The sequence below is a fragment of the Alligator mississippiensis genome, chromosome 1 (genome assembly GCF_030867095.1).
Source record: "Alligator mississippiensis isolate rAllMis1 chromosome 1, rAllMis1, whole genome shotgun sequence".
In the NCBI taxonomy this organism is placed as follows: domain Eukaryota; kingdom Metazoa; phylum Chordata; order Crocodylia; family Alligatoridae; genus Alligator; species Alligator mississippiensis.
The window spans coordinates 158,838,449-158,855,432 of NC_081824.1; the positions used below are offsets into that span (position 1 = coordinate 158,838,449).

A 16,984-nucleotide genomic window follows, 5' to 3' on the forward strand; every position below is an offset into this window, starting at 1 on the left:
TATTCTAGCATATCTACGGCTGCCTACAATTTAATTTTTACTACTGTATGGTACATTAGGGTCTTCCCCCAAAAGACGTTATCTGAATAAGTACTGTAGCACTGGGGATAAAATTCAGATCACCCAACTCCAAAAGCACAAGCTGCTATTAGTTGTGCTGACAATGAACTTACGTCAGCTTTCTAAAAGTACTTTTACACTTGTATGATTCTATCAGTAGAAGGTACACAGTCAACACTGGAGTTATTGCTAATCTTGAAGCATGGGAATTTGCATATACAACTGCCAGTAACTTGGGAAAATGCTGCTACTCCTTTTATTTTTTTGATGACAACCTATTGCCAAACCCACCCCCCATCAAAAAAACTAAACAAGACAAAAAAACCCTCTTGAAATGAATTAATAGCTGAACTATATGAACTATAAAAATAGTCTACTGCTTAAAATTGCAGAAAGACAAATAAGCTATCTAAATTATGCATAAGTTCTTCATAATAACAATAGCAGCAGCTTATTCTCAGTTTGAGTCCATAAAGCTGATGGACTCTGAAGAAGAACTTATTTTAGTGTTTACATTATTCATTTATGAAAGAATGAACAAACTTATGCACATGTGCCATCGTTGTACATACAGACCCTGGGTTGCATGCAGCAGGTGCCTGCAACTTGCCCAGAAATAGACAGAGGCCTGAACTGCTAAGGTTTAGGCTCCCTTACCTGGAAACTTCTGTCAAATGTCAGTTGTACTGTACTCAATTAGTTTGAAGACTGGAGAGAAAAATAAAATTAGATCATGTTCACAATGTTATGTAGGAGCTTCTATGATGGATCAGTTCCAACAAAGGAATCCCACTGGGTGATATCCAACTTGGTGTCAAAGGTGAATAAACCCAAATCTGGATTCAGCTTTATTACTGTAATAAAGTTGTAGTCAGCTTTATTATGGTAATCAAGTTTTTACTTGAGCAAGTACTAGAGGGTCAATGAAATAACTGAAAGATTTTACATGTAATTTAATTTACTTTTAGTTAATTCCTCTTTTATAAAATGATCAGCTTTGTTATTACTGGGCACATCTACATGACATGCTTTGTCTCTCTGGCAATGCACTAAGGCAACACAGTGACAGCAGGCACAAACTGTGATGCTATAGCTACATCGCTGTAGCAATGTGCTCCCTCACTATAGCATGTTGATACAGCGATATAGCGGCTAAAAATAACCATGCACCACTGGCATGGCACAGTAATAATGGTACCATAGGGTCACATATAGACGCGCCCACTGGTTCCTAAGATAATTGTTAAAGGAAAACCTTACCATTTCAAGAAGTGAAACTAACTTTAATGTAAACATTTTCTACATACACAAAATAGCCATAAGTATTAGACCAATCTAATTCTCATTTTAGAATTACCAGAAAAACAAAGATGTATACTTCTCAATGGTCTTCAGCAAGCTACATATTTTTCCTTCGGTGTAGGTCAGATTGTATTATTTATGAGTAATATTTATTTTTTCAGGAAAATTACCTGTCCCAATGCCCTCCAGTCTAAACTGGCACTTCCAATGTACACATGCTGTTTATCAACAATCCAGAAAGATGATTGAAGGCGACCTTCCTTATATGCACTCATGTTCATATACAGCACTTCAGCACCTAGGAGTTCAATAAGGACACAACAATCACTCACTGCTCAAAACATCAGTAGGTGCACACAAAATCTTGAAGAACATCCAACATTAAAGAGTTCCAGTTACCAAAAGTATTGGCTAGCATTGATAAGACATAAAAGCTTTAACAACAGTCTGCTAACAGGGTGACTGTCTAGTACTTGAGACCTCTCTTATAAATGTCTCCATCATGTTAGGATGCCTTCGACTCACCCGTACAGACTCACCTGGACTGAAGAGGACAGATTGTGGTATGAGTTCAGAGTAAGACCTGATCCACACCCCTAAATTCATAGTAAATTGCCTTCTCTGCTCTGCCACTGTCCTCCTCTCTTCCAGAAGTAATATAATTCAGATCTTTCAGTGTTTTCAGGCTTGGACAGTTAACACGAAGTATTATATCCAAATACAGACCTTTGCAAGATGTATAAGATTAAGTGGGGAAAAGCCTTGAACCCAGATATGAAATATGCATTTTCAAAATTGTGAAGCTAAAGGAACCAGTTAAAAATATTTAGGGGAAAACCACTTATAACCTTCAATCAAAATCTGAACAAAATTTAAAAAAAAATTATTTAATATAAACTTCCAGCTAAACATTGTTCAGGAAACTGAAGAAGACTCATAAGTTTATAAATTATTTGTACAGAATTTCTGGAGACAAATTATCTGCCAAATTCCAGTTTAATCTGCTGGTGCCTAATACACTGAAATAATGTCACAGGATATGTCTACATGTGCAATTAGTGCACATGAATAAACTGGAGCTTGTCTGAATTATTTACAAATACTATCCTGCTGAGGAGTAAATGAGTTTACTGTAGCCTAATTGCTATGTATGTTTAGATGCAAGATGTTTACTGTACCGTTAATGAGTCAACTGCACTTTAAACATCTTTTATGATGTTTAAAGTGCAGTTGACTAATTAACTGTACAGTAAATTAGACATGCCCACAGTGAAATAGTTTATCTATCCCTTTTGTAGACTATAATAGGTTAGACAAACACTTATATAGCATGGCTTATATAGGGATGATCCTACCTGGAGCAAGAGGTTGCACTACATGACTCAGTGAAGTCCCTTCCAGCCATACTTTTCTACCTATAGAAATGGGAGGTACTGGGAAAAATTGTCCTCCCTACTTCTACCAGAATTCCATAATCACAGGAACAAAGCATGTGTACAGTGTCATAGCAAGGCAGCGGGGTCGGGCTACCACCCTTGGCGCGGAAGTGAAGGGGCGCCAATAGTCACTGCCAAGCTATGGTGGGGCACAGGATGGAGCCATGAACGGCTCATTGTGGGGGTTGGGTGCAGGGACATGGGGAGGGAAGCTCTTGCTGCTGCATGCACTCCCAGACAAGCTGGGGGGAGCGGGGGGGAGAGGAGTGTACCCCCACAGATCTGTGTATGGGGCGTGGGCAAGCTGCCACTTCAGGCTTTGCCCTGGGTGCCAAACGTCCTTGCCATGGCACTGCATGTGTATGTACTTGTAAAGTGAAAGCCAGGACCTGTAAACCTTGCATACATGAAAGAAATCAATCTAGATCCACTGACCATTCTCCTTATGCAGAACATATACTTAGCCTGAGGAACAGCAAGGTCACAGTAGCAGCGACAGAGGCCTGGGTTTACTATAGAGGGTTTCTTATTCTGAGTCTTATTAAAAGGATCTTATAATATGTGAAAATTTAAGAACATGACATAGAGCAAGATCCAAATATTAGGAAAGTCTGAGTGGTGTACTCCAAGGTCCTAGGACTGCTTTAAAATCATGTGCTTTTTAAAATGCTATATGTTGGGTTCTTTTTCTTTTACTTCTGGTTTCTGATCCTTGCACTTGAGTCATGATTTTAAGATGCAACTGTGGCAGCTACAAACTGAAAGCTGCAATTCCCACCCAATGGAATGATTCCAGCAGCTGAGGCATCAAAAAGTAAACCAGATGTTGCAAAACTCATAATAAAACTACAAGCATAAGAAATATATGGCTTTGAGCAGGTTACAGGATTTGGTGCTCTAGCTAGAATTTTGTGCAACCTAGCTGTCATTTGCAATTCTTTCAACCATGTCACCTCCACTTGTATTTATGCTCAGAAGCAAAGTTATTTTATGAACATTTCCTGGATTAGAATGAGACCTGCAACACGCTTTTGTGCATTAATAAGCAGAATTAACACTATATGTAAATCCAGGACCAAACAAAAGCATTATGGTTGGTGTGAAATTGTTTTCTGGAAAAAACACCCCCCCCCCCAAGCTTCTTTACATTTGCTATGAGAAACACAGCTGTGCAGGAGTAAACTTTGGGAACTCTAATCTTAATGGAGTTTTTTTGTCTTATCATTTTTTAAATAAGCGGTTTAGAGTCAATTACATTTCCTTTGCATACATCCAATTTTCTGTATTAAGAGTTGAACACCTACAACACACCCACACTAAGTAGGTTATAAATGAAGTGGGTTTTTTTAGATGAAGAAAGCAATGCCAGTTTGAAGCAATTCAGGGTTTTTTATTAACTGAGATTTAAAATTAACATATTTTTATTCAAACCTGTTGGAAACTATTCAGTCTTCAACAGAAACTTCATGCCAAGTTTACAACAGAAGATTTTATGTGCTGTGTGAAACTCTAGAAAATATCAGACATTTCTAAGAGTTGAGTTAATATCTTGAATGTGAATATCCCCAAATTTGGAGGATATGTGAATTTTGGCAGCATTGGTCAATTTCCTAAAATTGAACTGATAATTTCAAAAGTTTCAACTCTTACCGACACAAAAGCAAATGCTATGGTGTGGGTGGGAGGTCTACAATAATGAACCCCATTTAAAAAATCTACATAATCTAAGTTCTTCCAATGAATCTTTCTGTTGAAAACAGACAGCTAATAGTCAAAGCAGAGTGTAACTCTATGTTGATTTTAAATAAAAAGGTCATCTGTTGAAAGCATCTATCACTATCAACTGCTACGAAGACTATTAATGAGGTTTTTTATTTTGATGAAAGGAAACATGCAACAGTACTGATAAGTGCTCTTCTCCAGAAGCCTTTGAGGTGTTTTGTTTAAGTAGGTTTATCAGGTCTCCAAGAAAATCCATCATCCCTAGCACAGCCCATGCCCCCCCCCAAGAAAATTAAACTGAAAGGATCAATATGTGTAGCTGTATTAGTACTTTTTTAATCACAGCTCAGTTTCCATTATACAAAACAGGCAGGTCTAGAAAATTCAATCCAAAGGCAGAAGTTGTAGGCTTGACAGCTGAGAAAAAATGTTAGACTAGTGAAACTGAATCATCATCAACTTGGTTTACCAAAGTTATATCATCCTAAACTCTATTGGTATTATAACTACTTACAAATTACCACAAGTGCTGCAAGAAATACAGTGCTAACACTCTAAAATATAGTTAGTTGTGTCCCATAAACTTCTGCCTCATATAAATTGGGTCATATCCCACCTCTCATAAGAAAAAAACCACAAAAAGACTGTAGTATGCTTGAAACTATGCAAATATTTTCTTTTTGCACCTACTCTCTAGGGAAGGAGATTTCAGACTGCAGAGAGGAAATGAGTAGGACAGTTTGGTAGTCCAGCAGTGCACAAAGGGGAATGGCTGTCTATCAATGGGCACCCTGGCCTTTTCTGTCTCATGGCAACACAGCCTCCATAGAGTAGCTATTCTGCCATTGACTTGCCTGCCTAATCTTGGGAGGGGTTAAGAGTTATAGATGGGAACTTCAGTGGTTGGAGAAAGATTAATTTCCAAGCTGATTTCCCCTAGGAAATCCAGTAGCCTGAAGAAGCAGCACAACTAGCCCAGCCCTAGAACGTATCACTACCATCTCTACAGATCTAAAATGGAGTAGCCTCTGTGGATGTAGGAAGAAGGGGATGGAGCATAAGAGTATATATCACATATCTCACGGAAGATTTGCCCACTTCCATTTCCTTTTATGACATGTGAGAAAGGAGTAGGGTAGGCAGATTACAGACGCCACCGTATTGGACTTGTTCAGTAGGAAAATATGAAAGACAGCTGTCCTGCATACAGATGCTTTTATTTTGTGTTTATTCTTCTGCTGCTGTATTTTTTTTTTTACACAAAATGCTTAGCTACAAATGAACTTTAAAACTCATGAAAAGAAATATTAGATTTCCATACCTATCGAATATTGCCAGCAGTCAGATAGACATTTCAAAACTCAACCGAAGTGTTAAAAGTTCATAAAAGCAACTCTAAAGATTTGTTTCCAGCTGGATGTCTTCCTCCCTAACAGTAAACTGGCATATTTCCTTTGGATGCTTTGGTTTGTTTGAAACCTATTCAAGGGGTGCACCTACATAAGACACTACGTCGCCATAGCAATGCACTATGGTGACGTAGCGTCGGCAGGCAGAAACCGTGACGCCGCAACTACATTGCCATAGCAATGTGCTCCCTCACTATAGCGCACTGTTATGGCGATGTAGCAGCTAAAAATAACCTTGTGCTGCTGGCATGGCACAGTAATGGCTGTTACTGCATTGTCATTTAGCACTTCCTAAAAGGAAATCCTAAATGATGGTGCAGTAACAACCACACCATAGGGACACATGTAGAAGCACACAAGGAGTAGCAATATAAAATTATACCTGTAATTTGACATGTCCATGTGATGTTCTTGTTCTTTCCCATGGTTTTCGTGGCTGTATTCAAAATTCACTTGCTACTTTTCTATTTCCTCCTATGACTTCAGTGTTTTTCTGCTTATTCACCCTCTGCCATCATTAAAGTTTATGCATCATCTCTCTGCTTAAAGGGCCTTCCACTAACTATGCTAGATAGTTTTTAAATGACTCAAGAACAGACATTTAAGGTTAACTTTTTCTTCACTTGCAACTGGATCAAAGGGGCTCAAGGAGTTGATAAGGGACACTAATCCCTTATGAAGACACTCATAGTCTCTGTTTTGAGATAATTTGTTCTATCCAGAAAGACTGATATTAAGAGAGCTTGCTGCCATGCACATGGTCTGTGGATGTTTTAATCACTTGATCAAGGCCACGAGACATCTGGTGGCTTAGGTTATCTTCCAGCAATGGAGCATAGACATACCTTGAGCCTAAAGGAGTAGCACATGGCATATATTTAAAAGCACAAATAGTGACTCTGCATCACACAGCTGCAGAGCAGATCAGAAAGTACATACTACACCACCACAAGTACTTCTTAGGCAACATTTATTGATGTTCTAAAAACCAATTATGTCACTTAAGTGATGTTGCAGCATCCCTGAGGCAAGTCATCCCTAGGGTACATACAGTGTGTCTTCCACCTCTTATTTAAAAAAAAGATCCAGAAAAAGTATCTGCTGAGGCTGCTGTTCCACTGCTATCTTGGGAGCAAAGCAAGCAAAGTCAAACTGAAATACTTTCTGAAAGCTCCTGTGACAAAAAGAAACAAGAAAAGGAATATAACTCCCAGTGATTTAAATGGAAGCTGTATTTGATTTTACTTGGATTAAATTTGATACTCCATCTTCACAACAATGAATGTAAGTGCAGTGCCACTGCATCACTGTATGCAAGACCTAAGAAATGATAGCACTACTGTACCTCAGACTGCAGAGGAGTATGCATGGAACAGAAGTGAGTTTAGGAAAGAAGAGGATGAGTGGAGAGCTTCAGAGAAGTTGAAGAAGCAATAACTGAGCCTAACGAACCACAATGGGAACAGAGCAGTAATGGGAACCCTGGCCAATTATGCACAATTTAGGGCTTTGCAAAACAGCACCAATGCGTTTTGACTTCTGTTTCGCAGTTTCGATGGTACAGTGTTTTGTTTCAAGTTTCATTTAGTTCCAAAACCACTATTCCATTTTGTTTTGTTGAAACTATGTTGCTGTTTTGACATTTCGCCTATAAGCTATAATGGGGAATCACAAAACTGCCTATAACTTTGCCATTTCTTGCCTGATTCAAATGAAAACTGCAGGGATGGTAGCCCCTGCTGAAGCCATGAAACCTGCCAGCATTCAAGGAGATAGGTGCAGGGGTTTCTGGGAAACTACACCTCAGGCTGCTGACAAGCAAAACTTGTGACATGTGACTGTGTGTGTGTGTGTTAAGGCGCAGCTGTTTTTCCATCCCTCCCCCAAAGCACTGGGTGTGGAAGAGACCTCAGGGAAGGATCACAGTGACTGGCCAGTTACACATGTCAATATGAGAGCAGTCCTTCCCTCCTCTTTCCCCTCCCTCTCCTTATTTCCTGTTTCCCTGCAAGCAAGCCCAGCTTTGAAACTGAAAATGTTTCAGAAGTTTTGAAACATTTCGACTGCCCTCGTTTCACTTTGAGGCTGTTTCAAAGTCTTTCATTTAATTTTGATTGTGTTGTTTTGAGCTTGAAATGAGTTGAAACAGAGTTAAAACAAAACACATGGTGAAATTTTGCACAGCCCTAATGCGCAGTGCAAAAAAAGTAATGATGACAATTTTGGCAGTAGAGGTAGCTGCTCAGTCCCTGACTGGAGAGCTAGACCCTCTTACTGAACAGATAAAGATGGCATACTCAAGCAACTTCACATGAGTGCGTACTGCCACTGCACTTTATTAAGCACATACATACTTCATTCATCAGTCCCTCTGATTTACTGGGTTCCTTAGTAACACTTCTGCAGCATAGTACTGGTATGACAGGACATGTTGATACTTGGCTCAGTCTGCACTAGTCCCAAACTAGAAATAAGTTAGTTCTTTTGTCTAGCAATGTTCCTGGACTAAGTAGCTGAGTGGCAGAGCCAGTAAGCCCCTGCACAATGCTGCACTATGGGAATTTATACGCATACCTTTTCATCCCACGACATGCCAGAGATCTGCTGCTTTGGAGCAGACTCAGTTCATCGAGCCTTCTCTGCCTGTAAGCTGACACACACTGTGCTGCACCGTGTACAGTTGTATAAGTATGATGGTGTGCTCTTGACCTAAAGTGCATGTGCTTGCATGTGTAAAAATGCCTTAAGGTGACTACTCAATTTCTGCATCAGGAGCAAGTGTGACTGGAGTAAGGTGGTATATTTCAGCATAGTGTTTTCTGCTATTGTAGGTTAGCAGTATTGACACACCATCAGGTTGAAAATCCCTCATCAGAAAACCCTCATGCAGTGTCAGGGGCAGATTCAGGGGTGGTATACTTGCACCCCCCTTTGATTCCTGCTCTGCCCAATGTTTAAAACCAACTGCCTTCATTCAGGCAGTCCTGAGGGAGTCACTTGTCTTCATAGGTCTTTAAAATCTACCTGATTGCTTCTAAACTCTTCATTCCACAGGTGTTAATGACCCGCTCTCCTTTTTAATGGTCTTGATGTTCCACTAAGTTAGCTTTTATTTGACAATTCTGCTGTCTGTTAACTGCTAGTGGTAATGTAGTTCCTTTTCCACAGCCATGTTTTTAATTCATTCCAATGAAATGATATTAGTTTTTGCATCAACCTTATATTGAATAATACAGCTGTAGGCCCCTAGTATATTAGGAAAGCTTCTAGTTTCTTTTTACCTGGATAAAAATATATGCTGTCTTATATGTGATGATGCCTCACCATGAACACCCCACCTTTTCGTAACCCTAGATCCTCCCATGAAGATAGTATACTCAGGATTAAAAGGATATGTCATTTCCTGATTGCACAGGGTGTCCCTGGAATGGAGGAGTGTACATGGTAGCACACATGGAATGGGTGTGTAGGGAATGCAAAAATCCCCTCCTAACTACTGGAACTAACCTATCTGCCATGGTTCCCAACATTTTTTATGCCACACTGGGCCTGAACATAATAATTTTTTAATAGATGTACTCCTATCTCTGATTCTATCTGCTTAATCTGTCCCTACTGTCATTCCTTCACTCTGCTGTTTACTGTGGTAGGTATATATGCTTACCCTTATATTGTCTCCACTAATTTTGTTTTCAAGTATATGTATATCCAAACAATTTCCACAGAACAAATGTGCCACTCATGTAGGAGCACCATTGTGAATCTCAACATAAAAAGAATAACAAAAAATTCCTTTAATTATGAACTGGTTTATAGCTAAACTTTAACATAATTTGATCATCTAGGAGTTATATAAGAAAAAAGTACCTCTTCAGAGTGGAAAAAAAAATTACAAATTTTATGGTCAGTCATCAGTTCATTTTGTCATAAAAAAGAGAAATGACAAACCTGAAAACAAAGAGGAGCTATGAATAATAATAAAAAAATGTTCCTTAAGCATGAAAATACTGAATTACCCATACACTGACTGACAACTATTTGAAGATCCATCTCATGTTGGACAAAATCCAGCGACAGTCAGAGGTTTGCATCCCCAGGAATTTCACAGCTCCTTCTTAACTGGTTGTGAAAGGCTTGGAGCTGTTCCAGAAGTTCCATTAGTGCGACCTGACAGCACAAAAGCTGGGGAATGCGTAACTTGACTATGCAAAGTTATTTTTACAGAAGTGCTGAATGATAAAAAGCCAAACTATTTAAGCTAGACTATTTGCTACTTTGTGCACTCTTTAATGCATACTGGCTGCATCCACATAAGTCACTGACTGAACAGTTGTTACTGCACAGTGATTTAGTACTTGTATAAACAACTAGTACTAAATGACTGAGCAGTAATCAGAGATACTGCACAGTAGCGCCACTGAACGGCTTGTCCATGATGTTGACTGCACACAGTACCATGGCAAGGAAGTTTAGCACCCAGGGCAAAGCCCACAGTGGCAGCCTAATCTTGCCCCACGCACAGATCTGGGGGGCACACGCCCCACCCCCATGCTTACTTGGGAGTGAAGCCACGCCCCCATCCCTATACCCCCCCATACATGATCCACTTGTGGGTCCATCCTGCGCCCCGACCTAGCTGGTGCCCTTCACGCTGGCGCCTGGGGCAGTCACCCCACTCGCCTTCCCTTGCTATGGCACTGACTGCACAGTAGCCCGAGACTATTGCACAGCAGCATCACATCACACTTTCTGTCATGCAATACTACTGCCCAATGGTCACAAGCTACTGTGTAGCCAGCATCTCATGTAGATGCAACCACTGGATTTGAAAAAACAGCTTTAAAGTAATCAAGATTCTATCTGGTCCCAAGAAGACTAATACTTGTGATTAGTTTCAAAATTGAGATAGTCAAAGCAGTGGCACGGGTACTCATTGAATGCCTGGGGTAGGGACACCATTCTGCTCACCCCATTCATCCTCTGCCCCCCAGATACACTGTTTGGTGCAGCACTGAGTTGCCCAGCTGCTTTGGCTAGACAGAGGCCACTACACAGGCTCCCAGGGCAGGTGGGGAGCACCATTCAACATGCTCCACTTGCTCCCCCACCCCACAGATATACCAATGAGTACAGCTCTGCTCTACCCTGCTCCTGTGGCTGAGCAGGGGCATCACAGTGTTTTCTCTGCTATGGCAAAGACTCCTGGAGGGAGGAATCCTGGCTTCCCCTGGTAGTCAGTGCCTGGCAGGTGCCCCCTCACCCTACCCTAGTCAAGGGTTTTTACAGAAACAACTGACAAAAGTGCCTTAGTTAATTGTCACTTTCATTAACATCTCCTTTTTTAAAGGCTGAAACTTGCTATTGTACAACTGTGTTTATTCACACCAATAAATGGGTTTAAAGAAAATCAATCTGCAATACGCAAAAAATAACAAAACACCATTACATTTATGTTACCTATTTCTTCTACAATTACAGCACAAAATACTTAAACCAAAGTTCAAGTCACACAAATGAATTTCCCTTCATCACAACATAAGCAATCTTTGAGCATGTTTGGTAAAAACAGCTTTTATTCACATACTCCGTAGGCCACCTGAAAATCACAAGCCCCAACATCTTAGGCTGCCCAGGCTTCCCAATTCTGGAAGAAATTTTCCTTTTATTTCCAACATACAGCCAGCCACACACAATAAGCATAACCACTTTCTCAAAATCATATTCTATTGCTCAGTCTTAACTCGGACTTCAGCAATATTAGAATGTATTTGATGCATATTTTTTCATGGAAGAGCTACTGCTTGCAACAGAAGTCAAAAATAAAAACTGTACATTTGAGCATATATTGGAGGATTTTACATGCTAAGGGAATCCCTGGCCTATGGCTCTTGGGATTCTTCTTGTAGTCCCCTGGTGTCCATGTGGTGGGGATTCCAAAGCCATGTTTAGGGCAGGAAGCCATGTAGAAAGATGCAAGAATTCATATTGAAATTGCAAAAAAACCCCAAAAAACAAAAAAATTAAAACCCCCCAAAACCCAAAAAAGTCTTCAGTTACTTGAGGTTAGCATATATGTGAAGGGAGAGTCCAGGGGACTTGTTAGGGGTGGCCTGTGCGTTTGATATCCAGACTGTACTGCCTAGCTCTCTCTCTCAGCAAAACTGGAAATAAGAGACTGCAGCTAAATAGATCTCTTGAGCAAGTACCAAGCAGTCAGTGAAACCCATGTGGATTTAAGACTGTAAAAAGTTTCTTTAAAATGTGTAAAAGCTTCTGTTTCTGGGTCATGTCTCTTAACCAGCCATTTCTTTTCTGAAGATGATGACTGGAGTTCCTTTGCTCAATTCATTTAAACTAGACCTTGTCAAAACACTGGGGAGCACAGCACAGAGACAGGGACCAGGAGATAGAACATTTTTTCCAAACTCATATCTGTGACTAAAACACTGACTTCCACTAAGTCTAGATATCATCACCTCCCACTGAAGTTTGTGGGACTGACAGACACTCAGCTCCTTTAACTATCAGGCCTATCGAAATTCAAGCTAAAATACCTGATGCTGCTGCCTTGCAGCTTGTACAGTGATTTACACCTGTGCAAAGTGAAAACACCAAGTGGGTGTGAGCAAAATGTCCCCATTCTGATTTGATATTATTCTTCCCTCACTTTGCACAGGAATAAATGGATACACAGAAGGCAAAGCAAGACAGAATAAATCTGTCAGCAGTAAAACCTCTCCCCAAGAGTGTATAGTCTTTAGAAAGGCAGAGCCGTTGCAACATAGGAAAAAGCAAAATTATTTCTTTTTTCAACTACTTAAGTAACTTCATATCCCCCTTTTCTTACTAGCCAAGAAGCTTCAATCAATTCCCAAGATAACATTTATCTAAATATATGTTGTAATGACTTCCAAGATTTTAAATATGGGTCTTTTGTTCTTACTCAAAGCAATCCAAATGCCAGTTTCTCAGTCAAGAACCCTGCTGAAAACAGTCTTCAGCAGACCTCCCATCTGGCTCTTTCACATATGAATGCCTTTACCATCATGTACCTCGCTGCGACTTATTCAGCAGAAAATCAGACATATCACAAAACACTTTTTACCTGTCAAATGAAGAGACAAAAATGGGGATTGGCAACATTTCACTGAAATGTTTTCCTTCATAGAACATTTTTTCTGATTCATTAAAGAAAAAAATCCCGTCCCCAGTTACTTTAGCACTTGTGAATACTCCCAAAGTGACCATTTGGATAAGGCAGGTTTCTCCTTACCCAGGGAACAAACCCAGCAGTGTTTCTATGCAAGCTCCCCCACATCAGATAGCCCCTAAATCATCGTTGCACCAGGACCAGTATTTATAATGGGCATTTTGGGGTTTGGTTTGGTTTTTTGTGACATGGACACTTGACCAGTGATAGCTGCACTAAGACCATGGTACCATGATGAGAATATGTCATTCTTTCAACCAAAAGAAAGAGGACACTGTGGGAGAAAAAAAGAAGTACACGCTAATAAGAACATTTCTATAAAAGGGTAATGCTGGAGTAGGTAAAGTTGGCAGAGGAAAGGATATTACTAAAGATGGTGCACCCAGAGAAAGGGGGGGGGGGTATCACAGCTCCCAGCTCTGGGAATGCTAGAATAGACAGACTCCGCATCTGCATTGTCCAAGCTGGGATCTGTAGGTAAAAGGCACAACTGGGTCTAATCCTCTTCCTATAGAAGATTCTGGAAAAATCCCTGTTCATTTTAATGATATATGACTGAGGCTAGCCCCACTTCCAATTCACCTGTTCCACTCACCATCTATGAAATGTTGTTCTTCAAATTCAAACAAGTGCAGTGATGTAGTGTCAAGGAAAGAGGCACAGAACACACATTAGTGCTTCTGCTCACTCCCCCCCCCCCCCCCCCCCCGTGTACAGACCAAAATAATGATGTTTAAAATCCACAAGTCAATTCTTTCCTACTGACTTCCCCATCTCCTCTTCCTTTAGTCACCCCTCATTTTGCCCCCACTGTCACTGAATTCTTCCTCCTCTAGTGACACATCCTCTTCTTGCATTTATTGGATATCCATTACTACATCCTCTACCACACACTCCCTCTCCCCACCACTCTCCCCCTGCCCTCACAGCCTTTCCTTTTAATTCACTTGGAGGAAAAGTCTCTACATAACTAAGTTTTGATGGCAGAACCCCATATCCAAACCTCATCTGTGGAAGCAGAACCTTCCTTTCTGCTGGCAGAATTATACTGACTCCTGCCACTGCCTGGCAGCCGGCCAGAAAGCACATGTGGACACTTCAGGCCTTCTGCTGGAAGCCACAATCCCGTCAGTGGATGGCACCACCCCAGCTAGGGTGGCCATCATAGAGGACAGTCCGGTTTTCTGCTATGCTGTCCTTTGTCCTCGACTGATGCAAAACATGACACCTTTATGTCCACCTTTATGCCATAAAGGCATCCGGTTTCATATCAATAGAGGATAGAGGACAACCAGACTGTCCTCTGTGATGGCCAGCCTAACCCCCAGGCATGCTTTGTGCTCCGTTGAAACAGCTGCTGCAGTGGAATCACGCAAAGCATGGCTGTCTATGCGCTCTGGCAGCTTGGTGGTGGCAGATCCAAAGTAAGGCAGAGTTTGGCAGAAGAGTAAGGCAAGGCTAGAAAAGGTTTGGGGCCTTGTAATAGATTCAAGAAAAAAAGCAACATGTATTTCATGGAGCCTATGGGATGGAAATGACAGGCAAACATATTCTCCAAGGTGCTAAGTACTAAGTCAGTGGTTCTCAACCTTTTTAGATTCAAAGACCCCCTTGTTAGGATCCAGATCCCCCTCCAAAAATGCCAGCTCAGTTTTCACTCATTTTTTTACTACGAAAAAAAAATACTGAAACTCTTCTGTTGAAGAAAGAACTCATAAAGACCACAATTAAGTCAGTGTGTTTGTGATGCTGGATTTCTACTTGCAATATATGGGTCTGCCTTGGGAATCAGTTTTGCACACCTAACAGTGCTTCATGGTACCCCCGAATGGATTTCAAGGCACTCTACTAAGTAGTACCATGTTTTAAAAGAGCACTTACATTGAAATATACTGTAGGTAATGGGTTTTGTTTGAATAGTAGTCTGTTTGAATAGTGTCTATAGGGCTCTGATATAAACATTTAACTTTAAAATAGTATTTTGAAACACAAACACTGTAAATAACCAATGTTTACATTTTTTATATAATCTCCAAATCAAAACTTTTCAGAACCTTTTTTCTTCCTGCAAGGTTCAACTGTTGTGACCTTTCATCCCTCTTTGACTTCAAAACAAATCTCAAGATATCAAAATTTCCTCTTGGGAAGTCCAGCCCAGATCATAAAGGAGGAAGAAGGCATGGGGCACTTGAAGCATGGCTAGCAGCCTTTCTGAATTGAATTATTTTGCTTTTACTGAAAGGTTTTGTCTGAATTGAGGGCAGGAAGGGCTGTCATTTCACTGAAAAATGAAAATGTTCCAAGCATGTTCTTACTGCATCATCAGGGGAACTGAGGCTGATGCTCTTTGTATCTATTATGGAGAATGAAGAGTCTATGGGAAGCAATTTTTAAGAACTTCCAGGTCTGGGGAGATGGTTGAAACTGTTATTGTTGTTAATGTATTTTTAAAAAATCAAACTACAAGAAAGGGAGGTCCTAGATGTTACACAGTGGATTGACAGTTTTTATAAAGCAGGTTGGAAGGCATGTATGTTTACAAGAGCAATGAGACAGTAAAAGGTATATAGAGTCTGGAAGAAAAGGAAAGCGGCTTCCCAAAAAACAACAGATAGCACAGCAATAGGATGAAAAATGTATTGAAAATCTTCTTATAAATTAAATCTCTTATTCCGAAGGCCTGATCGTTACAGTCTAGAAGAGTAGAAAGGCGATAGAAATGATGGTCTGAAAGCATTTGAAGTTGGAACAGGCAACAATGCATAAACCATAAAATGAAGATGATGATGATGATGACAAAAGGTTATAAAAAATTAAAAAATCAAATTAATCTTCCACAATGAAGCATGGGTTTAGCTAGTACAAATAAAAATGAGTAACACTGCTACATGCCCCCAAGCCAATGGCACAGCATAATCCCTGGTGAGCAGCTAAGCACCTGCACCACAGTGTTAAGGTGGTAAGATTCAGAACAACTTGTGCACATAACTCAGTAAGAAAGGAAGAAAGATGGCTGAGGTTGCATCATTCACAGATTAACAACAATTTTGTACTTATTAAGGATTAAAATTAGAAAATGAGACAGTAAATGTTGGCTCTTCATGAAAGCTATGGCACCTCTGTCTATCTTGGAAAATAAAAGTTTGGAGGATAGAACTCCTAAATTTTAGGTTCATTCAGGTGTGGGTAGATCCAGTTGTTATAGGCTTAAAAATATTTGACCCCTGAAAGGCAGTTCGTGGGAATTTGCTGAGTAGTAAATATAGAAAAAGAATTTTTAAAAAAATCAATTAAAAAAACCCAAGGTGCAATTTTAAGTTTTGCTATAAGCTCAAGTTTCTGAACATGGGTACCTAGAATTAGATGTGGAGTAAAGCATCTAAGTAAAGCATCACTGTCTACAGGTGCACAGCAATTAAAGCGCAGTAGACAAATTTACTGCACTGCCAGATATTCCCCTCAGATACATATAAAATCCAGCAGCACAATAAATTACATCAGGATTAGTCAGGGTATATTCAGTGCCATTAACTGCACGTATAGACATACCCAGCATGAGTGAAATCAGTCATTTTATTGACAAACATTATCTCCCATGCAAGTAATTTATACCTCTTCTGTTTAATTTTCACAACCAGATTGCTTATCTTTCATGGCATATGCAATTATACTGTAAAATAGAGAGGGTCATGGGCCATTGTTCTGTAAAGTGCATGTCATAAGGTTCCATTAATTAATAAATCATGAATTAAGGATATTTTAAATTGTTTTAATTGTAACCTTTCTTTTTATGTGGAACTAGATTAAAGACACTTGTATGTATATATTGAATACTTGTATGTAGT

The 16,984-nt window shown here is 40.0% G+C and overlaps 1 protein-coding gene across 6 annotated transcripts in view; it reads right to left on the reverse strand.

Annotated features, from left to right (window-relative positions):
• The window catches only part of PLD5 (phospholipase D family member 5), a 316,921-nt gene that overhangs the window by 74,851 nt on the left and 225,086 nt on the right, over nt 1–16,984 (reverse strand). For all 6 annotated transcript variants that reach the window (XM_019500651.2, XM_019500652.2, XM_019500654.2 and 3 more), the window contains one exon: nt 1,533–1,660. In XM_019500651.2, the coding sequence (XP_019356196.1) occupies nt 1,533–1,660 (128 nt within the window). The remainder of the gene's footprint in view (nt 1–1,532; nt 1,661–16,984) is intronic.